The 24,127-nt window shown below is 38.4% G+C and overlaps 1 protein-coding gene across 5 annotated transcripts in view; it reads left to right on the top strand.

Moving 5' to 3' along the window:
- The window catches only part of SHANK2 (SH3 and multiple ankyrin repeat domains 2), a 673,265-nt gene that overhangs the window by 417,837 nt on the left and 231,301 nt on the right, over positions 1 to 24,127 (top strand). The window contains exon 1 of one of the 5 annotated variants that reach the window (XM_075065251.1): positions 14,180 to 14,247. The exons of the other annotated variants lie outside the window; for them this stretch is intronic. Within the exon in view, the coding sequence (XP_074921352.1) occupies positions 14,181 to 14,247 (67 nt within the window). The 5' untranslated portion in view covers position 14,180. Of the gene's footprint in view, positions 1 to 14,179; positions 14,248 to 24,127 lie in introns of those variants that run through there. 5 annotated transcript variants of the gene reach the window in all.

The following is a 24,127-nucleotide window of genomic DNA, read 5'->3' as shown; positions in this document are numbered from 1 at the left end:
ACAAGAGCACGCACACACATCAAATACAGCCACCCTGCCCAATGTACTTGTCATAAACAGATAAGTACTTCTGTGCTATTAACTTTTCTTTATATCTCTTTGACTATAAAGGGTTAACAAGTTCAGGAAGCCTGGCTGTCACCTGACCAGAGAACCAATCAGGAGACAGGATACTTTCAAATCTTGAGGGAGGGAAGTTTCTGTGTGTGCTGTTAGTTTTTGGTGGTGGTTCACTCTGGGGGCTCAGAGGGCCAGATGTGCAACCAGGTTTCTCTCCTATCTCCTTGATACAGGTCTCCATAAGTTCAAAATAGTGAGTACTAGATAGATAAGCAGGTTAGCTTATGTTGTTTTTTTTATTTGCAATGTGTATTTGGCTGAAGGAGTTCAAATTTGTATTTTTGCTGAAAGGATTTTAATTTGTACTTGTATACTTAGGCTGGGAGGGTATTCTCAGTGTCTATAGCTGAAAGACCCTGTCCATTCCATTTCAAATTTTACAAAGATATTTTTACTGTTTTCTTTCTAATTAAAAGTTTCTGTTTAAGAACCTGATTGTTTTTACTTCCGGTGAGACCCCAGGGACTGGTCTGGATTCACCAGGGATTGGTGGAGAAAGGAAGGGAAGGGGAAGAGAGAGGGCTAATTCTCTCTGTGGTCAGGATTACTTTTCTCTCTCAAGAAAGAGTCTGGGAGGGGAAAGAGAAGGAAGAGGAAGGTGAATTGTCCTCTCTGTTTTGTGATTCAAGGAGTTTGAATCACAGTGGTCTTCCAGGGGAACCCAGGGAGGGGAAGCCTGGGAGAGGCAACGGTGGGGGAAAGCGTTTACTTTCCCTGTGTTTAGATCCAGAGGGTCTGGGTCTTGGGGGGTCCCCAGGCAGGGTTTTGAGGGGACCAGAGTGTACCAGGCACTGTAATTCCTGGTTGGTGGCAGTGCTACAGGTTCTAAGCTAGTGATTAAGCTTAGAGAAATTCATGCTGGTACCCCATCTTTTGGATGCTAAGGTTCAGAGTGGGGAATTGTACCATGACAGTACTGCTTTCCAGACATATATAGGGTAGCCATGTGGAGTTTGGTGCATATCTTTGCTACACATTATACCTTGGTGTGAGAGACTGATGGATGCCTTGTTTGGCACAGCTGTCCTCCATTCAACCGTTCCCTCCTCTTCCTCGTATGCTCCATCTACCTAGGTACTGCTTGTTAACCACCCTCAATGGGGGCCATCACTCGAGGAGGAGGTTGGTTAACCTGTAACTGACGGTTCTTTGAGATGTGTGGTCCCTGTCTGTATTCCAGTCCTAACCTCCCGCCTCTCTGTTGCAGACCTGTTTTTGATTTATGGTGGAGAAGGAACTGAGGGCATAGTCAGTCCACCCCACACTTGCTCCGCCTCATGATTTTGTCTGAGGCAATAAAGGGCACATGCATGGACCAATGGGCATTACTCCTTTCAAATTTTCCGGCCCCAGACACATGGTGTATGCATACAACCCTCAGTGAAATGCAGATGCAGTCCAAACATCTGTAATCACCAGTTACAGATAAGTAACGTTCTCTTCCTGAAGATGCATTATATACTTATTAATACCATAGTTTGTGTGTATATTTTAATGACTCTAATCCAAGTCAGTAGTACATCATATTCCATTCCAAATGAAATATAAATCATATTTTTAAAAGTCAAATCTTACAGTCATTAATTGAAGCCATAGTCTCTGTTCATGATCAGCATTAAGTGGTATCTCATTGTGCTAAACTTTTTGAACCCGTCATTTTTCCACCATAAAGATTTAGGATGTCCAAAATCCCCAATATAAACTTGGCAATATTCTCCAACCTTGTGGGATACAATACGACTTCCCACAATCAAGGCAATTTTGAGACAGTGGTAAAATTTTGAGTAAACCATTCCATTATGCCTAGGTACTGTCAGCCTTGAAGTACCTTTTTGGTAGAGATGATCTAAAATAGTTCTCCCTTCCTTTCCCTGCCCCCACAGTCAGTATCTCTGAGTGTACTCACATGTGGGTGAGGTCTGTCCTCTCCCATCTGCAGCTCTTCTCCCCCTACCCATCTCCAATTAATGCCTTTCTGGTATAGGACTATCCTGATGAGGAATATGGTGATTTTATTATTTTATTGAAAACCAGTTAGGAGACTTACTCAACTGTTAATGTTTTTCCCCCTTGTAAACTGTTGACTTCAACATCTCTATCACACACTGTATATCGTAGCTGTGTACTAAAAGCACTCTGAAAATATTGTGGATGACTTAGCTGTATAATACCAAATGCTTAGTACAATTCCTTACCAAAACAGGTTCAACTTCAGGTATCCTGAAATTTATGCTGGTCTATAATATTTATAAACCTGCAGTCATTCTTAAACCTTATTATTTCATCTGTTCTCATACCGTGAAGGTGGTGTTTCTACTCTTGCCAAGTGGAAGATACTTGTTTGCAAAACTAATTCTAAGCAAGACTTTTTTTTTCTTTTTTTCTTTTTTTTTGTTTTGTTTTGTTTCGTTTTTGTTTTGTTTGCTTTGGGGGAAAGCATGTGGATGCCATAAGCAATTTTCCCCTATCTTAGTCACACTTTTTTTTCAAAAACTGCCTTAAAATATCCTGAGAGACATGTAGGTAAAAACAAAATTTCATTCCAATGAAAATCTTTACTTAGTTTGGAAATTCTTAAATTTAAAACTTCATTTTAATGAGTCTGCCTTTATTAAGAAGGAGAGCCCACTAATTAAGATGTTAGCCTCAGGCTTGAGAGATCAGGTTCAGTTCCATGCTCTGCTACTGGCTTTTCCATGTGACCATGGGCAAGTTGCTTAGTTCCGCTATACTTCACTCAGTTCCCCTCCTATAAAATTGTGGTGATAACGCTTCCTTACTTCATGGTATATTCTGAGGATAAATAAAGTAAAGATTGAGCCACCTGGATAATACAAAAATAGGGGTTAAGTGTGATGCTCCCAGGAGTACCCACCACCTGCCCTTAGTGTGCTCAAGTCTTATTTGTACCTGCTGTGGATCAGGTCACTAAAATCACCAGCCTTGGGCAGCACAAGCACTGCCTTCCAGGCCTTACTCTGTCTATGCAGGTTGGTGAAAGGCACATACCAACTTCCGAGTCCTCAGGGTGTTACTTTTAGTGTCCAGCCATTTACCCACTGAATACCCTCAGAATGATCAGGGATGCTGTTCCCAAAGGAACAATGGACAACAGCTTGTAAGACTCAGTTCAGGATCACCACTTTGCTTAACACGACAGTACTGAGATGTATTTATAGTGAAAACAAGAATAAGTTTATCAAAGAACAGATTCAAGTGATAATGAGTAAGAATATTGGAAACAAATGGTCACATACAAAACAAGATCGTAACATGCTTTCTAGAGACTAAACTTAACAGGTTAGAACATAAGAACGGCCATACTGGCTCAGACCAAAGTCCATCTAGCCTAGTATCCTGTCTACCGACAGTGGCCAATGCCAGGTGTCCCAGAGGCAGTGGACCTAACAGGCAGGGATCAAGTGATCTCTCTCCTGCCATCCATCTCCATCCCCTGACAAACAGAGGCTAGGGACGCCATTCCTTACCCATCCTGGCTAATAGCCATTTATGGACTTCACCACCATGAATTTATCCAGTTCTCTTTTAAACGCTGTTATAGTCCTAGCCTTCACAACCTCCTTGGGTAAGGAGTTCCACAAGTTGACTGTGCACTGCGTGAAGAAGAACTTCCTTTTATTTGTTTTAAACCTGCAACCTATAAGTTTCATTTGGTGACCCCCTAGTTCTTGTATTATGGGAACAAGTAAATAACTTTTTCCTTATCCACTTTCTCCACATCACTCATGATTTTATATACCTCTATCCTATCCCTCCTTAGTGTCCTCTTTTCCAAGCTGACGAGTCCTAACCTCTTTAATCTCTCCTCATATGGGACCCTTCCAAACCCCTAATCATTTTAGTTGCCCTTTTCTGAACCTTTCTAGTGCCAGTATATCTTTTTTGAGATGAGACCACATCTGTACACAGTATTCGAGATGTGGGCGTACAGTTGATTTATATAAGGGCAATAATATATTCTCAGTCTTATTCTCTATCCCCTTTTTAATGATTCCTAACATCCTGTTTGCTTTTTTGACCACCCCTGTACACTGTGTGGACAATTTCAGAGAACCATCCATGATGATTCCAAGATCTTTTTCCTGACTTCTTGTAACTAACTTAGCCCCCATCATATTGTATGTCTAGCTGGGGTTATTTTTTTCCAATGTGCATTACTTCACATTTATCCACATTAAATTTCATTTGCCATTTTGTTGTCCAATCACTTAGTTTTGTGAGATCTTTTTAAAGTTCGTCACAGTCTGCTTTGGGTATAAGTATCTAGGTTAACCTTCTGCCTAAAGATCTCATCCAAAGTCTAGCATTTTCAACCAAGCCTGCTCGAGACCTTTTTTCATGAAGTACACTCACTGTCCATTTACTTCCTCAGTGAAGGAAGTGTCGTCTTTTGTCCCCCAGGTATTTTAGAGCAAATCTTTCGATGCTTAGGGTGGTTCTCTCTCTCCCACCCTCACCCCACCCCTGCCCTGCTGTTTGCTATTTCCTGTTGCTTTTCTCTATTTTGAAGTTCTCAGAATCCTTTATTAGCGTTCAATTCAGACCGATGAGCGGAGACCATTTGTGAAACAGAGTACTTAATTCAAGTGTAAACAGCCAGATAAACATTTATCTGACAGAAATCATGTTTTTCAGCTTTGGTAGTGATCAGTTCCTAGACAGATTTAAGAACATAATTTTCTCTGTGTGTATGCATATAAAATATTTTTTAATAACCAAACTGCTTATACAACATCCATACATGCGTTTTGCAGTATTGATGACCTTTGTGACACGGTCTCTTATTTGAGACCTCACATGACATTCTTTTGATGAACTAGAATGTACATGTAGGACCCAGGAGATCCCTGTAGCCCCTCTGCACCCACTCTGTGCCCCTTGCCAGTTGGTGCTAAGAGGTTCCAGGGTCACACTAAGGTAGATTATTTTTTTATTGTTTAATATGAATTGCCACTTATTCCTCCTAGTGGGAGTAATGACTTCATGTATGATGATCAATGTGTAAAACCTTGACTTTTGCAACTTCAGGTAATTCTTCATCCTACATATAGGGAATGTCACAAATAGAATGGTACAGATGATACCATCAGTACTATTTAAATAGTATCTATTACATGCATTCTTATAGTTGCACCTTCAAATATGACAAAGGACCTTTTTGTACCATAAAACATTAAATTTGCATGACCCATATCGATGTCAGTAGAAGTGAATGGTATAGCTATACAATCTGCCAGTGATGCACCCAAGGGCATCATGTACTATAAAGATGTCAAAGTCCTTCTAACAAAATCTTCTAGAATTACTTCCTTCTGTCATCTTAAAGAAAAACTCTTTACTTGTGAAGACCTTTTCCTGTTTTTAGAAATTTTAAAACTATATTTGACAAAGCATTAAAACTTTAAATTTATAGACAGTCTAGTACTAGCTAGAGATGCCCTAATGCCATAGATAATTTCCCTCCAGCGTTTGTGATGTATTTTGTTTTTGATGCTGGTGGTTCTGGCTTTTGAAGGCTTCATTAGCTAAAGAGAAGTCATTTAATGTTTGTGGGTGACATAACTAACAAATTAGTGGTGGCTGTGACAGATAAATGGTATTGAAGGTGATTTAGTGCCATTCTACTCTGTGACCTTCTTTACCTCAGTGATACAATTCCTATGTCTGCTCAAAATTAAAATCAATCATTTTAGTGATGTAAGCTTTTATTTCTCAATGTCTGATAGTATGTTGGCTCTACAGGCTTATGGCAGAGGAAGTCGTTTTCTGTTTTCCCTGGGCATGGTGAACAGACTGGTATGCTAAGTTACAAACTGTTTTTACCTAAAATGAGTTTTCATACAGATGTAACACAAGCCCTATGATTTGCCTAGAAAAACCCAGGCTGAGTTTTCAGTTAGAAAAATAGTCTCTTTGCTCATAAACAGAACACATTTCTTTTGGATTCATTAAACACTATGGAATCCTACGAGGCCACTCCTACAAAGTTGCTTTTCAGACTGAAGTTGCCGTTTGTGTCCTGTCTTACAAAAATACTTTTGTGTTTTCAGTGTCTTGTGCTTTTTGGTTTTTTCCTCTAGATGTAGATACTGTGTAAGAATCAGGCAGTATGTTTGGCTTGGAGTATTTTGAGCAGAAATTATCTTGACAGATAGTTTGTTTGTTATGGAAATCTAGTTTATGTCTTCACTGTATTTTTATTGCAAATTGTGTCATTTCTTTTTGACAGCTTATAAAAATACCTTAGCAGAATTACAATAATGCTTGTTCGTGGTGTTGGTCATCTTCATGTAAGAAATAAAAAAGTTATTGGAGTGGGTCTTGTGGTTCTCCTTAACCTATTTCGCAGTGCCTTTTCCGTCAGATAAGTACTATCCACAGTCATCTCATCTCCTGGGTTCCTCCTTGTTTCATAGGATAGGCAACAATCCATCACTGTATGTAATATTGGTAATTCTCCTTTAATCTGATATAGGTTTTACACTTCAAAAATGTAACCTGAGTCCGCTGTAACCATTGCTTTAGCTGTTCACTAACCAATGACCTGAGAATACAGTTCCATCCTTGAATTTCTCCTTTCATAAAGCACTTTTCAGTAGGTTTACTAATATTAAGGATATCTCTGCACTATGCACAAGGTAATACATGCAGAAAAGAACCCTTAAATATGATCCTGTATTTTTTCTGTTTGGTTTCAAGGTTTGTTGGAGTGTGTTCCCTTTTTTTTTTTTTTTTTTTTTTTTTTTTTTAAAGTAAAACATAATGCATGTATACAATAGTGATATATGAGGGGGGGTTGAAAATGTATGTTACAGCTCCAACATACAAAACAAAAACAGATACTGTTTAAATTGCTACAGGACAAAATCAAATATGTACAAGTCTCCTTCCACTAAAGAATATGAAAAGGAAACCTTTATCTCTTGTGTCAGAATATAATTTTCATCTGTATATAGGATTAGATTAAAAATCTAGTACCATGGCAAAATTGCCAAATTCAGCAATTGGATACTGGTCAAGCTGCTACTTTTTTTTTTTTTTTTTTCGTCTCCAATGAATTTCAAGTGGTCTGAATATCCATCCTGTATTCATCAATCATGCTGAGATTTCTGGGTGTCCTTGTTATGATTAGAATTTTCCTAAGCACTTAATGAAAAACATTCAATACCTCAAAAATATATCTGCTTTAATTTTGGGGACCCACAGTGGAATATGCTTTTTTTGAGAGACAATTCCTGTTCGAAACACTAACACCTGCGCGCACACTCTGGCATTGGGCAAGTCATTTTTGGTGCTCTCCAGATGTTTCTTGACCCTAATAGAGACATTCTCTCAAACTTTGGGTCGGAACTTCTTGGCTTAGTCCTGCTTCTAGTTGATCTTCCATTTGGATTTAACGTTAACTGCCAGTGATGTATTTTTAAACTGCATTATAGAACAACACTGGTTCTGCAGACTGCTTTTTAGTATACATCTTTAGTCATTTTTTTGCTCTTCCTGGTGCTATAAAAACTGAATACACCTTATTAAGATTTTCAGATAGCAAAATCCAATGAATATTCCAGTTTATCTTTTAAATATTTAGATCCGTTTTCCTTAAGTGTTTGACACGAGGGCCTTAATATTCATTTATTGCTACTGTAGAGTTTAAATATATTTATTAAGTGCATAATCCTGCTGCATTTATGGAAGAGCATCAGTCAGAAGCTATAACTAGAAGTCAACCAATTAATCACCATAAAATACTTTTTTACACATTATAGAATTTTGACATGTCATGGAAAATTGTTGCACTGCATTTCAATGATGTATTGAAGTAGCCACTTCACCTTTATAGCTAGTCACTCTGAAAAATAGAAACTCTAATTTGGATTTATTTTTTAAACCCAAGACACATGCGTTTTCCCATATCTAGCACAACCGAGCTCGTTTTTTGGAAATGTTAGAGCTCGCTGGAAAATCGTGTCATGGCTTTCTTTCAAAAACCAAACTGCTATGAGCACCTCTTGATAACAATATGTTGTGAAATGACACTGTAAATGGGGAAGATGGGGAGATCATATGCAGCCTGTTGGACAGAAATGTGTGCCCCAAAATTCTACTTCATATTCACAGTTTACTCACATTCACCAATGATATGGTTCCCTCCACTCCATGTGATAGCTAGGTCCTGGAGCTTAAAAACTAGCTATATTTGAACAAACTCAATGTATAACTATTGGACTTATTCAATGTACAATACAGTCTAGTTAAGCTCTAACCAAATGAGATAAATGGAGCATGGGACTAAGGACCACTGTAGGCAAGATATGTTTCAGGATTTAATTGCAGACACTGGTCTGGCTTCCTTTTTCTTCACCTAGTCATCTCGGCACAAATGTTAGTTTATACAAGTTGTTTGTATGTTTGGTTTTGTTGTTCTGGTCCTGGTCTCTCATTTATGCACCTACTACTCCCACTGTAGTTGAAACATTTTGGGTGTGTAGGAGAGAATGCCCAATGGTATATTGTTCATTGGATGAACCACTTTCTGATATATCAGTAACAACATCTCAACAAAAATGCATTCCCTCCAAAGTCTCACATTTGGATACTGAGGTTCCGGGGGATGTAGTCCTTGAAACGATGGAAATTAGCACAGCCTGACTTGTTGAATGGTGGAGGCAGGACAATATTTGGATGGGACCCAAAGCACGCACATTCAAAGTTCAGTCTATGAGTGCTTGCTTGCCTCTTCTGCCACCCAGCCAAAATACCCATTCTAAATTATAGAAATTAAATGGGAGATGTTGTCATCTAATGTGCTAGCAGGGAGTATCCCTCAGTGGCCAAGAAGACAGAGGGGTGGCACTGAGGCTTGATGCAATACGTTTAAGAAGGTAATGAAAGCTTCCAAGTAAGCTGTAGCACTAACTTTACTGTCCTGTAGACCTATAATATCCTAGTCTGTTCAAGTACTAACTCCTATCACAGTAAGTTTTTTGTGAATTGCAGTGTGTTGTAAAGTTAATATTATCAGCATGGATAAAACTGAGTCACAGGTCCAGTGCTATTACACAAGCAGAGGATAGTCAAAAGTATAATCCGCGTAATGTGACTGTACGGTTTGATACCTCCTACATTGCTACAGTTAGAAAAATGTGCAATACACCATAAATGGATGAAATTCCCAGCTTCCAAATATTGTTACATTAGCTTTTGGAGGTTAATGAGACAATGAAATGGCTACTGGTAGCTCAGATCAGGTCCAAGTACAGAGCATCAGAAGCCATTTATCAGACCAGCAAGGATACTGTTGGAGCCCGAGCATCCTGGCCCAACCTAACTCAAGAGCGCATTGAAACACATGGTGCGATATCTAATGGTGATTGGAATTTTGTTGGTGTTAGGGCTACTTAGAATATTATAAGAAAACTTACTAAAAGAGTGCAAAAAAGCTCTTAGCTTAATTAAATGAACTGAAAATTAATTGCCATAATTTCTCACAAGTGAGGATTAGATGTTGTAGGAAATGGATATCTAAGATTGTCTATTAGTTCAGTATTTCAGAACCCAGTGGTCAGTTGGGCGTAATGTGGACGTAATGAACAAGACTTGCAACACTTCATGATTTTAGCAAGATTTCTCTGGCAATAACAAACAAAAGAATCTTCTAAAATATGCAAAGCTGTGAAACAATGGTAACTTGATTGCTCTGAGGACTTTGGGATGCTTGGAGACCTTACTTTTTAATGTACCACAAAGGAAGTAAGCAAGGTCAGCTTTGTTCACCTGAGTATTTGATTAGACAACTTAAACTTGCTAAGCTTTCTGTAAAATTTTTCTGTTTGTAAATAATACATGGCCAACTATTTAGCTATAGGAGTTCTTTAGTCTTAGCTTTGGTCAATATTCTCAAAATGAGGGCGCTAACCAAACCTTCACTGGTAGAGCTCGCAATCTGAATGACACTCCTGCATGCCAAACAAAACACTCATACTGTAACGTGTTCACAATGACAGGTACAGCCCATCTTTTATGTGTGTAACTTACATTAGTTATATCAGTGTGACTGACTTATACAGCTCTAAGAACAGAGAGCTATGTCAATACAAAACAAAAGTGCTATATAAGAGTTACAGTCCAACCCAAAATGACACACTGCCTTGCTGTAACTTCGTTGAAACAATCCCTACTGTCATCCTAACACAATCTAGTAGAAAAGCAAGGGTAGTCCCAGAGCAGCCATGAATAGTCAGTATAAGGTGCTATCACAATTTACCCCACCCACGGATCTGCCCTGTGTGTTTTGTGGGGGGTCTTCATTCTTCTCGTCCCTCAGCACCCTGACCCTGGTTCAGGCAGCAGATGTGATCTGGCAGGAAGAATAACTTGTACTCTAGTATCGATTCTTGACACTTTTTCTTCCAGTTCCCAAGTATAGAGAAATTAGCACTTGCCGGAGGATAGAAGGAATGGCCAACAGGTGCAGGCATAGTGGACAGACAATAGGGTAGCATAGGGAGGTGTTAAAATGAGGGGGAAAGAGAAATGGAGTGGGAAGAGTGGGTGGAATAGGATAGAATGTGGGGGTAGAGGGAAATGAATGAAGGCTAGAAGATCTATGTTTAGTTGGAGATTTAAAGGAGGTGGCAATGCCATGTTCTGCCAGGGAGGTGAGGCAGGAATCTTTGGCACAAAAATGCCTCTGGAGAATAGGACGAAGCCTATGGTTTATGCCTCTTAATTGTTCATCCTAAATGCTGTAAGATTAATTTATGTGATAGTTAATTAAGAGGCATAACTAATCTAATTTTGGGTTTTCCAGCATTCTGGTGTATTCTCTGTGATATATGAAATTGTTGTGATTGTGTCCTATGATATTCATCTCTAAAAAGTCTGCAGAAAACTACTATTTTGTGTTCATTTTAAATGCAGACTAGAGGGAAGGTGTATGCACGCATACAGATAGCCTATGCTTTCTCCTAGAGGCTTTACTTTTGTACTTATTTGGTTTTTGTTTAATCTAAAATAAACATTGTTCTGACTGGATTAAAATGGTGGCTCTCTGTGGATGTGGAAAATATTACATTCTCTTATCTTTTGATTCAATTTGCTTTATAATCTCAAATCTTGTAATTGTTCACTGTTATTGCAATAAGCACTATTATTCTTAGAGCTTATATTACTAATGAGTTAAATGAAATATTCTTGCATAACTAGCATTTAATTAGCAGATGTAAAAATATTGGATTGTTAGGTAACTGAGCCAGCAAATGGAAAATTCTATTTTAAGAGCAACTTTATTCTGGGATCAAGTATGTTGATTACGAAAAGGATTTGATGGTTGTGGGGAAAATAGTATTTTAACCATCCAACCCAGTGAAGAATGGTAGTGAGAAGAAGAAACAAGGAATTAGATCACGTTGCTGAGAGACCATCAAGCAGATTTTACTGTAACTGTACAAAATACTGATCCTTTGAGAGCTAAAGCATAAGCATCTTCCCATGAAAATCCCTTTTGTAGCATTGGACTCTGAAACAGTGTGTGGAGTTCTCTAGCAATGTCCAGAATTGATGTTGCTTTGGAAAAGGTAGTGTAAGGTAACAGGCTTGGGGGGAAAAAATCAACTTTATAAGAGATTTTTCAAGGGTTCAAGAAAAGGCAAATTATTCTCTTGAAATATGGACTAAATTTTAGTAATCTGGCCAGGATACAAAACCGATACAAATACATCTCTAATCTTGCAGAAAGTTCAGTGGTATCTTTATTGATCAAAAGCAGCCGGGTCCTTTTTTGTGTTGCATTTAATCCAGGTGTACTAGTAACAATAAATTGCACCATCCTTAAGATTTAATAATGTTTCTTAGTGAACCTACTGTACCACTAGGGTTTTCCATGGCAATCTCCAGTCCAAGTACTGACCTGGCCTGATGCTACTTAGTTTATTCAATCAGACTATCTCATAGTTTGAGTGACTAGACGCAGTTTATTGGTGGGGGGAGCGGGAAGAGGCTTCTAATGAGGACACATACTTTAAAACTTAGGAAAACTAGGGAATAGAGGCAAAATAATTTAACACAATTGACAAAAAACTAATTGCCTTGCATAAGGATTGATCAATTACAGGGAAAGTCAGGTTTGCAACTGTAGCGGTGGGCTAGAGAGAAGCATACTCAGTTGTTTTTTGGAGATGGAGCATGTGTAGTTGGGTCAGCACTGGGAGCTATGAGCTGGGGAGAGAGGTACATGTTCAATGAGGATGGAATCTTCAGAGGTTTTAGCTGCTAAAATCCTAAGAAATTTCTACTGGGCATGTTGAACAGCAACTTTTCAACAGCTATTGCTTCACCAGAGTTGGGCAGACTTTCACGATGATGGCAAAAAGCACATTCATGATGCAAAGGCCATAGTCTTATTTGATTTCAAGTCCCTGATGCAAATCATAGGGTGCTAGAGTTGTTCAAAGAAAAAGTCACCAGAATTTGTTAACATGGGAAAAATACATTATTTTTTGAGTCTCAGAAATGGCTGAACAGCTAGGGCTGAAACTTTCAAAAAATGTTCAGCCCGAGGCAGATATCCAGCTTGGAAAACTTTAAGCCCAAATGGTTTAATGTTTTTGACAGTTATCTGCAACTGAAGACTGGATCTTATAATGGAAAGGGTCAGACCATCTTAATAGGGGGGTGCTACCTCTATATTTTTTAATAGTTTCATCCTCCCGACAACGCAATTGACTCTACTTGTCTTGAGGTAGCATCTGGTGATCCTCATTGTTATCCAGGGCTACATTGTGCTGTAATAAAAATGCAGCCCACGCCCCAAATTGCTAGCTTCCTTAGGATACGACAGGAAGCAATAGCTGGAAGAGAAACAAATGGAGATGGAAGGAAGAGGACAAGACACAGAGAAATTATTGTTCAGTGTACTATGTAGCAGTCTCAGCATGCCAACTGTCCATCCATTGTCATTTGGTTTCTGCACAACAGCAGAAGTGAACCTTAAGGAAGTGACTGTAGTGACTAAGAGTTCTCTGCATCTATACACAGATATGGGAGACTGTGAACCCCATGCTGCTGTGCATTGTACCACACATAAATTTGCTGGGTACTGAATTGCATGGATTTTATATACAAGGATACAAACCCTCACCCATTGTTGGTTGTAATAGTTAACTCTCTGGTAGAAACACATTATACAACGCAGATTTTTATATTTAAATGGATTCCTCAGGAACTAAGACCCCTTTAATGCAGATCAAAGCATCAACCTTCTCATTTCTTATGGGAATAGCTGGTCAAAGATACTTTGCTTTAGTTATGGAGGGAAGGATTCATGTTTAAATAAATAAAAAAAATAACCATGGTAAACCAAATACATGCTAATTAACTCTATTAGTGTTGTGTGTTTGCATCAGAAATGGGTCTGAATCCAGCACACGCTATCTGAGAGAGATTTTTAATGTGGATTTTTGAAGAGGCAGTAGAAAAGAGTGGGTTTTCAAAAATAGTAAAGCAGCTTTGTTTGGAGCAGTACAACAAAAATATAGACGTGATAGCTGTACCATGTTACTAATAGCTGGGTTGAATCATATTCTTTTCCTCTCTAATGGCATGCGTAATCGCTCTAGGTTTTCAGGCGTCCTTCACCCGCACTTATTTAGATTAGTGACTGATGCATTTCCATGGAAACCTGCACCAGGAAAAAAAAAATCTGTTGGTACAGTTTGGAATTAGAAGGATATGGGCTTTGATTCTGAGCCTACAACTTGTGTAAAATAACAGATCCCTTGGTTGATGCTGGATTTTTTTTTTTTTTTTGTACACAAGATTAAGAATTACTGTTGACGCCGTCATGGATTAAAAATTTAGAAGCTTCCTTTTTCTTTCCTTCCTTCCTTCTTTTTTTTTTTTTTTTTTTTTTTTTTTTTTTAATTCTGCACTTTTTGGAGCAACTTTTTGTGTACAGCTGAAATAGTAAATTTTGAAATAATGTAACTATCTGGATTGTGTTTGTTTCACCATGGAGATGCAAAAGATCAATACATTCAAGTGAGATGGTTAGACTTACGTTAGAAACTATGACTGAGAACTCAAGATTCAAGAAGAAAGTTCATTTTGGAGGTATTGTGTAACTTTAATGAATAACTCTTTACGGCTTTTAAATGTAAAGATGAGAATACAATATGGAGTAGTGCTTGGAAAATATGGGTTCTAGTTTAAAATTTTAAACTATAATGTGGTGTATTGCGTTTGTGCTCAAATTTCATACATTCTTATTAGTGCCTAACTTACATTCTATTTCTTCTTAAACCTAAAATATATATTGCAATTTACAGCATATGTAAAGAATAATTGAGAAATTTGAAAATAAAGGTACAATTCTGGAAGTTTTACTCTAGGATTTGGAAATATATGGAAAGCGTAATTTCAGTTTTTGATTTCTTTAATATTTATTTGGAATTATAGCAGGTCATAGAATTTTAAAAGGAACTTTGTCCTTATAATGAATGTTGATCTAATTTAAGGATGTGAAGGCAATTATATATCTTCATTAATTTAGATATATATTCAATTAATTGCTCCTTTCAAACTCCATTCAGTCTCTCCACTGGACTGGATACCAGTCCAGTTTTCTAAACTGATCACTACAGTCTCCTAAACCAGTTTGTTTCAGTTTTAGTCAGGCTCTGTTTCATTTTTCTGTACATTAGCATGTAATACATTTGTATATGTCGTTTTAGGATAAATTGCCCCCATCAAAATAAAGTAGGTCATCTTAGTACCTTATAGCTTGTAGAGTATCACAGGGGCAGTAGACAGTAGGTTTTGTACTGTATTAGTAAACAGATTGCTTTAAGGAACAGAAATTTCTTCCATAAGACGTCTTGCATTTCATACAAGTTTGCACAATGATATTGTTCTGTTAAAATGAAATAGCAGCTCAGATTGATTAATTACCTTGAAATTAAAATCCCCATGTAATTTACAAATTGCCTTGGGGCAATGGCAAGAAAATGTTGCACAGCATTCTGATGCTGTCTGTAATCTCTCTGAACTCATCTCCCTATAATATTGCTGTACATGGATATATACAGATCATCAAAAGTGAAATTTGGATTTTAAAGTACATGAGCACAAAAACGTGGGGGGACACAAGATTGAGTTAAGATTCAAGTCTGAGTTAACTGCATTTCATTGTTTAAATATAGATCCTGTTTTTAAACTTCCCATTTTAAAATGTATTGATAAGCATTTTAAAATGGACATCTTTCTTTTTTTTTTTTTTTTAAGGGTGTCCTAAAATGCATTTTGATGTACTACCTATAAAAGGGATACTTGTGATCCAAATTTAGAAACATTCTTGCTCTTGAGAGAGATTTAGCTTTAGGTTCTAAAGTGACCTTAATCTCCTTTATTCTCCTTCCTTCTCGTACCACACAGACTTTCCATACCTCTGGCTTGTCTTCCTTTTCAGTACACTTCAGCCCTTGACCTATGAATTCTCTGCTCAGCTGACCCAGCATAAAATATTTAAAATATTCTCAAGGTTTCCCCAATCTGATGCTCAGTGTATTCCAGGGCATATCTGGTGGGGGAATAGCAGGGCAATTCAAAGTTGGAACTGATCAGTTGCTGTGGACACAGCTGCCAAGCTTTGGTAAGATTTCATTTTTCTGCTAAGTATTGTTGCTCAAGATGGGTGAGGTGAAAAAGGACTGGGAGGAACCTTGAATCATCCCATGCTCGTTCATACCCGATAGGTGGCGTCATCCTTGTATTTAAAGCTTTTAAATATTTTTAATATAAAACTGCTGTTATAGATTTGTGAGAATTCAGCATATGTTACTGATCCCTAAAATAAGTAGCAAGGGTTTGTGATGAGGCTACCAGGAGAGTGCACTCAGTGAGGGGAAGAATATTTCTATTGTCAGCAATGATAAAAATCCTTAAGAATTTCTTTTGGTAGAAGCTGTTGTGCATACAAAGCAGGCAGTTCTCTAAAGCAAATAAAAAGATGGATTTTCATGTCCCCTCATGCTCACCCAGCCTAAGGAAATAGTTCTTAGCATGCATTATGGCCTTGAGATTTAACTGTGTACACAGTTTCGTTTTAAAATCAAAACAATTTGAAAAAAAATTGGAGCTTAGAAAGACTTCTTCAAGAGGAAGCTTCATTGCTGTTGTGCACATAAAACCATGTAGAGTAGGATTGTTCCATGTTCTGTGGGCTAGATTTTTATCTCCATTGCACCTGGGTAAATGCCGAGTTCCTCTACTAATTTCAAATGGAGTTACTCTGAATTAACAGTGTAACTGAAAATGGTATCTGGTACTGTAAGTACAATAGTCATGATATTTTTAAAAAATCGTATAGCGAGACTCCATGCCAGGTTTTTGTGGCTGAATTATATCCTCTGGTAAACAGGCTTTATAAAAATGGTACCACGAAAGTGTTGGTTGTCGTGAGGGAGCAAATGTGTAAGCAGATGCTAGAATGATCTGGTCAGACTTTGAAGGATTTTTGTTTTTGTTGCTAGTATTGTCTTGTCATCGTCTCCTCCTCCTCCTCCTCACACTGTCTTTAGCTGGAATAGGGCAAGTGGCACTCATCTTTGTGATTCCCTAAATATACTTGCCAAGAATGTTTTTTACAGTGATGCAGCTGGCATCTTCCTCTTTTCTAGAGATGGAATATATTAACTCCATTTCATGTGGACCTAAACTGGCATGGTGCCTGAAATCCCTCTGCTGTGCTTTGGTCTCTTGGAGAAAGAAGGGGGTGGTGGGGGGGAACAGCTGCAGCCAGTTTTAAGACTGGAAGAAACAATTAGAAAAACAGCATTCAATTAACTGAATGAGACTGATGTTGAGTGTTTTTAAGATATTTTCTAGTTTCTTAAAATGCCATTAACAACTTAATGGAATGAATAAGAATATAAATACATGCTGGAAGTTGTTCTAGTTTGAATCCTGCAAAGACTTGACCAAATGAGTAACTTGATTCTCATCAGTAGTTCCATTTTACTCCAGTTACTCACATTCTGGAATGGGGCTTAAAGGGGTCAGTTGTGCAAAGATTCACGTGCTTAATTTAATTATGCAAACCCCATGGAAGTCCTAAGACTACTTATGGATGAAGTTAGGCATGTATGTAAGCATTGGCAAGCTCAGAATCTTAGTCAACATTTCACTGTAGGGAATAAAACACAAATTATACATAATGGGAAATCTTGTGACTATATTGATTTATTCTTAAATGAATTTTGCTTGACTGTGTCTGCACTTTGTTTTGTGGTCTACAGATATTCTAGCAAATCATCGTACCAGTGAGTACACTAACAGCAGCATATTCTAACTCCATGTCTACACAGCAAGTTACTGCATAGTAAACTATACTGCAAATCTGTATTACACCAGGTTCCCATGTGGAAATTGCTAGAGCACAGTGAAAGTACTGGAGTGCAGCCTACTTTGGGACTTTCACTACACTCTAGCAGTGTCAACATCGGATTACTGCATGGCAAGGTGGTGCACTTCAGATTTGTATAATGTCTTGTTGTGCAGTAATTTGCCCTGTAGACTAGGACTAACAGAATGTTCTGGAATAGCTTCAGAAAGTGAACTCCAAATTTGTAATTATGAACACTTGTACCAGAAACCCCTTCCAAAGAACTGAAACAACATATTGATTGGTTTGATCAGATAGCTAATATTGCCAACAGTTGATGCATGAGCAAGCTCCAGGTTCAAGATGTATCTGGACTGCATAACTTAGAAAAATGAATGCATTTGAGGATGTTGCAGTATGTTGAGACAGCTCAGAACCAAGAGTGAAAACTAATTGAAATGTATTTGTTACAAATTGCTCATCCAGATGTCATAACTTTATAAAAAGCTTTAGCAAAATGTGTTTGGGATTAAGTTTTAATTTTGGGCCTGATCATGTAAATAGGAATGGGAGTTGAGTGCTGATCATCTCACAGAATTAGGCTCTTGATACGTTTCCGTGAGAATAATTTTGTTTCTACTTGACTTTTTGTTTGTTTTTTGGGTTTCTTTCCTTTGGAAAATGAAGAGTCTGATAAAATTACAATAACTCATGATTATGGATTAGGTTGAGATTCAAGGCTCTTTCTTTAGGATTTGAACTCAACGAGGAGATGTTTCACTTTTGATTTTTACAAACTATAATAAAAGTGCCCATCTAATGCTCTTGGCATCTTCAAGCATCATTTTAAAAATTATACTAAATTAGTAATCAGACTTTAACTCCCCCAGATCAAGTTAAATTACTCAGCAATGACATAGATATTATACTAATTAATCCCCCACATAATCTCTAGAATCCCCAATAAACCACTACTCAAAATACATTTATTCATGAGCAAGAGAGCCTACAGCACACTCAGAAGGCGAAAAGATATTACATCTTCAGTCAAAGGAAATGAAATAAACTTTGCCATGTCTCTAGGTTCTTCCTTCAACCAACCAACCAACCAACATCACCTCAGTCTTATCTAGGCTGAATTTAAGACAGCTAATGTTCGTTCATGTCTGAATCTCTCTTCTTACATGGATAATATAATTGATTCTTCCAGCTGACTCAGTGAAGACTCCAGCCTGCTGGGGATACTACAACGAATGCTTCCTCCCTAACCAATGACCTCCATGCATGTATCACCCCTTTTGTTAACATGACAGAATACAGAAACCCACAGGAGGGAGCCCTCAGGAAAGAGAAGCAACTGCCAAATGCCACCCTCTGTGAGTACTCAGCAAAGTAAGCTGGTTCAGAGCCACTCAAAAGCAAACCCTTCTGTTCCCTTTGTGGTTTGCAAATGAGTCAATGCTAGTTTGCCTAAGACAGGAAAGGCCTTGTGAGGAAACACCAGCCGTCCCACTAGTTCTATCTTTGATGTTTGCATACTTGCATTTATTTCTTCATAAGTAAATGCATGCAAGTGAAGTTAAATAAAAAAACCAAAAAACAATAAAACAAAAACACAAACCCAAAACCTATGGATACAGTGTGAGTTAATATAATAGTAAAATGATGTCAATCTTTTTACGTACAGCATCCATTTGATGGTCTTAGCTGTGTAATCTTTCTTTTAAAACAGAACATTATTGGAAGAAGAGAAGCTAATGCTATAACAATTGCTTATGTGGAAAAATATTAGGCAAGTATTATTTACTTTCGGCTTTCTTCTTTAGAGCAAATTTTTGAACCTCCTCCTTCCCCCCGATAATATCAATTAGTCAAAACCAAAACTTTTCATGGAAACCTATCAGTTTTGACAATGCTTTCATTGGGAAGGTTTCTTAGGTCCAGGAGGGAATTTTTGCAGAAAGACCAAGACTAAGCCACAGAATAGCCTAGTGGTTTAGGCCCTCACTAATACAGAGCAGGGACTTGAATCTTAGTCTCCTACATCCCAGGTGAGTGCCTGAACCACCAGGCTATTCCATGTGTCAGTCTCAGCCTTGGCTCTCTCTCCAGAAATGAGGTGAATCTCTTAACCTCTAGATTATTCTGGGGAGGGTGTGAGGGAGAGTGGTCTCTGGTTTTGCACCAAAAATTTGAAAGGTTTCTGTTTTGTCCTAACAAGGAATTTTTGAAATCTTAAATCTTCATGTGATGGGAAAACTTGTTCCTGTCCAGCTCTACTTGCAGGAGAGCTAAGTGCACTGGTAGTTTTCAGTTAACACTATGGGATCAGCAGACCACTGGTGGTCCATGGACTAGAGATTTTGAACCACTGTTCTCTATCATCTTTCCAAGCTGATGCTGCCCTTTTCATAAGTCTAATTTGTTACCTTGTAATAAGATCGAATATGTAAGATTTCCTTTGCAAACACACTCCATGATTCACTAAATTTGATCAGCCCTTTCAGTATCTTCTGTGATTAAGCCAATTCACCATAATCCTAGTAATCTTTGTCCTAATAATCACCATTTAGGATGCAAAATTGTACTATTAATGGTCTTTTATTTAAAATCCATAATTCCAGAAGAACCAGGGAATCGCTACTGCAGGAAAGTAGTTTTGCTTCAAGTGTTTTGTGTCTATTTCAAATGAAAAAACTTCAAATATCTTTAAAAATTTTCATTTTTCTGTCTAAAGAACAACTGGTCTTAAACTGTGAAAGCCCAAGAGAGGTGAACACTAAGATTTCAATAAAATTAAAATAATCTGTTTAGAATTAAGCAGTAGTCTTTTTTTTTTTCTTAAAAGGATTTTGCAGTGTTCAAAAAAGACAATCTTTGATTTTGTTCTAAAAGAAATTACTTCTTCCTGAGCTCTTACTATCTCTTAGTAATCATAGTGAATCTTACCCCCCCAAAAGAGATCACAATGCTATTTCTTCAAATTTAGCACAAAGTAGTACTCAAGATAATCCTTGTTTCCTCTGATATTTAGCCATCACCTTGCATTATACCTAACTGCAGGTTTTAGTTCCTAAATAGCATAACTTGGGGGTACATTTTAGTCTCTGGAAGTTAGACGGGTTCTGCTTGATATGAAAGCTGCCTGTAGAACTGATTCATTTATTTTAGCTTCAAAACTGCACCGACTACTGTGTAGGACAAAGGGAAGTTCTGGCCCTGCTTCTGAAGACCACATATTGGAAGGGCATCATCCTGCAATGCTTACATAATTAGTTGCTTTGAAGATATTTTTTGGAAGAGATGCATGATCAGACCATTGGGCATTTAGGGCCAAATTCAAGCCTTGGGCTTGAACCTTTAAGGTTTAGCCTACACTTAAAAGTTTTGCTGGTATAGCTCTACTGACATAACCCTCTTAGTATAACCACAGCTTATACTGACATAAAAATGCATTTGTCTGTATAGCTTATATTGGTTCCCCAAGCAAAATAAACTATACAGACAAAAGCACTTTTATGATGTCTACAGTAGGATTTTTGTCAGCTTAGAAATGTTGCAAAATCACCCCCCTAACCAACATTACTGCATTGGCAAAAGTTTCCACTGTAGGCCTGACTGAAAGCTATAACTGGGTAGAGAACTGAGGCATGACTTTTGGCCCTTATCAAATCTGCTAGCTATCTTTACTCCCCAGGCTCACTCTAGCAGGAGTAACACTGCTTCAGTCAGAATTATACGTATTTTGTTAACATTTTTCCTTTCGGTATAAAATAGTTTCTTATGCTTACTGCAGGGGGGAAAAATGATAGGCATGCATACGTATTTTGTGGGAAACTGAAAAAATACTGTTGTGCCATGAAGCAAGATATGCCTATAGGGTAAATTCTGGTTTAAGTAGCCAAGGTACCCAAAATGAACATGTGTACATGCTGCAAAATCAGTATCCAAATTATGGCTGGTATCTGAACAGATCCTGTGCTCCCTGCGTAGATTGTTCCTTCCCTCTGCATGTAGTTCAGGATCAGTTGTTAGACTAGGAACAACAACAACGCAGTTCACATCCTCTCACTTTGAAGAACCACCCTCTACTGTCCTTCCTTTTGGGATAGTAAATGACTTTTCCACAAAGAGGGAGACAGCCCGAATAAAGCCTGTCTCTGCCAGTTACTTACTTTCTGACGGACCTATGCACAGCACCTGTCTAGAACCTGGCCCACAGTATGGAATGTCTGATTACATATCACACCTACAAAATATCCCAGATACCAATATGAGCGGAGAAAATGTGCATAATGGAGTGGCACAAAGCCAGTGAATTTATTGTGGCCAGCTAAGCAACAGAAGATTAGAACTCATGAGTGGTGATTTGGAATGGCTGTTTGCTCTGCATGCTGTAGGGAAGTGTTTCCCAAATCCCGTACCCAACAAGCTATTTCCTCCTCCTATAAATTAGCTTGTTAGCATACAACCAAAGTCCTAAAAACTCTCTATCACAAGAAAGAAATGAAGTTGCCTAATATTTACTTTCTTTATGCATCACATGCACATGGCTGCCACTCTAAACTCTGCCCACAACTCTGGCAAACAGTCTGACAACATATCCAATCAAAGATCAACCCACAGAAGTTGCCTAGGTAACCAACACACAGCTGTTGAAATGCACTGCTGAAAGGGGAAGAAGAGAGGAAATTGCTGCATGTTTTCTTCACTGTTTTTATTTATACTCCAAAACCATTTAAAATGTAGAATTCAATTAAAAATATAATACTGTAATAAGACCAGTTTGGCTGGCATTGGCTGCTCTCTGTGTCATGGGGACATCCCAGTTAAGGGATAAGATTGTTCTTTGCTCCCTAGGCAAACATTGCTGTGAGTAATAGGACTGCATCTTCTTAATATGGAGGTGGGTAGGGAGGCAACTATGGAGGAAATCTTCTGGCCCAATGATCAGGCTAGCATAGTGGGAGATCCATGTGGAAGCTACATCCATGTATTCCCAGCTGCTTCTCATTGGGTGGGAAGTGGGCCAAAATTCGCAGTCCACACATTGTCACAATGACTACCTTCATTTCTTTGAACCTGTATGATAGTGACATCACACTGTCATTTGACTTTATACTGCAGCGTACCATGGGTATCTGTCTTCAGCAGTAAAATCTCCCCTTTACTAAATATGGGCTAAACTAATCTAAGTTTGTACCACATCTATCCCATATTATGAGTATCTTATTCTAGGTGCAACTCTATGGGCTTCAATGGACAATAGACTAGGGATAAATTTGTCACATTATTTTATTCTATACAGCATATACTGCCCTTATCTTCATATTATCTGAGAGACTTCCGGAAGGGCATTAAAAGACATAAATAACAGTGTGTGTGGTGTGGGTTTTTTTTTTCTCTCTCTCTCATGTCCTTCCCAAGGTGAAGAATGTGTGCAGTGTTTGTGATTTGGTAGGTTTCTATTGTTTATATGTATATACTGCTAAGTACTTGTATTAGAGAAAGAACAATCGATGAAGTGCACCTTGCACTGGAAGGTGAGGAGGTTTGAGATGATTCTTTGTTCTTGTGGAAGTTTGCTCCACAGACTGGGACCAGCCCCCAAGAAAGCTCTGTGTCCTGTACAGATGAGCTTTTACTCTTGCAGTGGACATTTCCAATGTGCCTGAAAAATGGAGGAGTCGACCACTGTCCTTATCCTGGAGCTTTAGACAACCTTCTTACTTTCCTCTGTGTACCAGCATAATTTCTGTATTACTGAGATTCCACTTGAACCAGTTGCTGTTCATCCATGAGCTGATACCCCTGTGCTCAGATGAGATCTTGGTTATGGTAGTATAGTCTTAGGTGATGAAGAATAAGTGGAACTGTGTGTTATCTGGATATTGCTCACTCTTAACTCCTTATCTTAGTGGTTCTCCTAGTGCCCGTGTAACACTGACAGATCCCGGTTGTTGGCAGGTGGGATTGAACCTGGGATTTCTGGAGCTTGGTACATGAGCCTCTACTGCATGAGCTAAAAGCCATATGTCCATTTAGCTAAGGCTGTAGAGCAGACTCATTAATCTCCATCTCTCCAAGAGGTCTTGGTGCCACTAGATGGGACAGAAGACCACACCCAGAAGGTGTGTGGGTTACATACTTTCCCTAGCTACGGAAGCACATCCTGACCTTCAGAGACTTCCCAGTTGAAATCTCAGCCGAGCCCCTACTTGTAATGCCTACAACTGAAGGGTCTAGTTTCCTATCCCATCTCTTCCCTTCCCTTTGACTCATCTCTCCAGGAAGGATTTGAATCATTTTAGCATGTTCACTGGACTCCTGCAACACCTCTTAGGTGGACAGCAGTATCTCGTGATTGGTGGCGTTTAATGCTTCAGAGAGGTACATGAGGATGAGAATGGATGTCTGCCTTCCATCCATTGACAGTGGGGGGTAATCCATCAGTGCCACTAAATCCATTTCTGCCCCAAATTCTGGCCTGAATCCAGAACAATTGTTTGTTGTGCAACTACGGGTACGTCTACACTACGGGATTATTCTGATTTTACATAAACTGGTTTTATAAAACAGATTGTATAAAGTCGAGTGCACGCAGCCACACTA

The sequence above is a fragment of the Chelonoidis abingdonii genome, chromosome 4 (genome assembly GCF_003597395.2).
Source record: "Chelonoidis abingdonii isolate Lonesome George chromosome 4, CheloAbing_2.0, whole genome shotgun sequence".
Classification (NCBI taxonomy): domain Eukaryota; kingdom Metazoa; phylum Chordata; order Testudines; family Testudinidae; genus Chelonoidis; species Chelonoidis abingdonii.
This window is presented reverse-complemented; position numbering and strand designations above follow the sequence as displayed.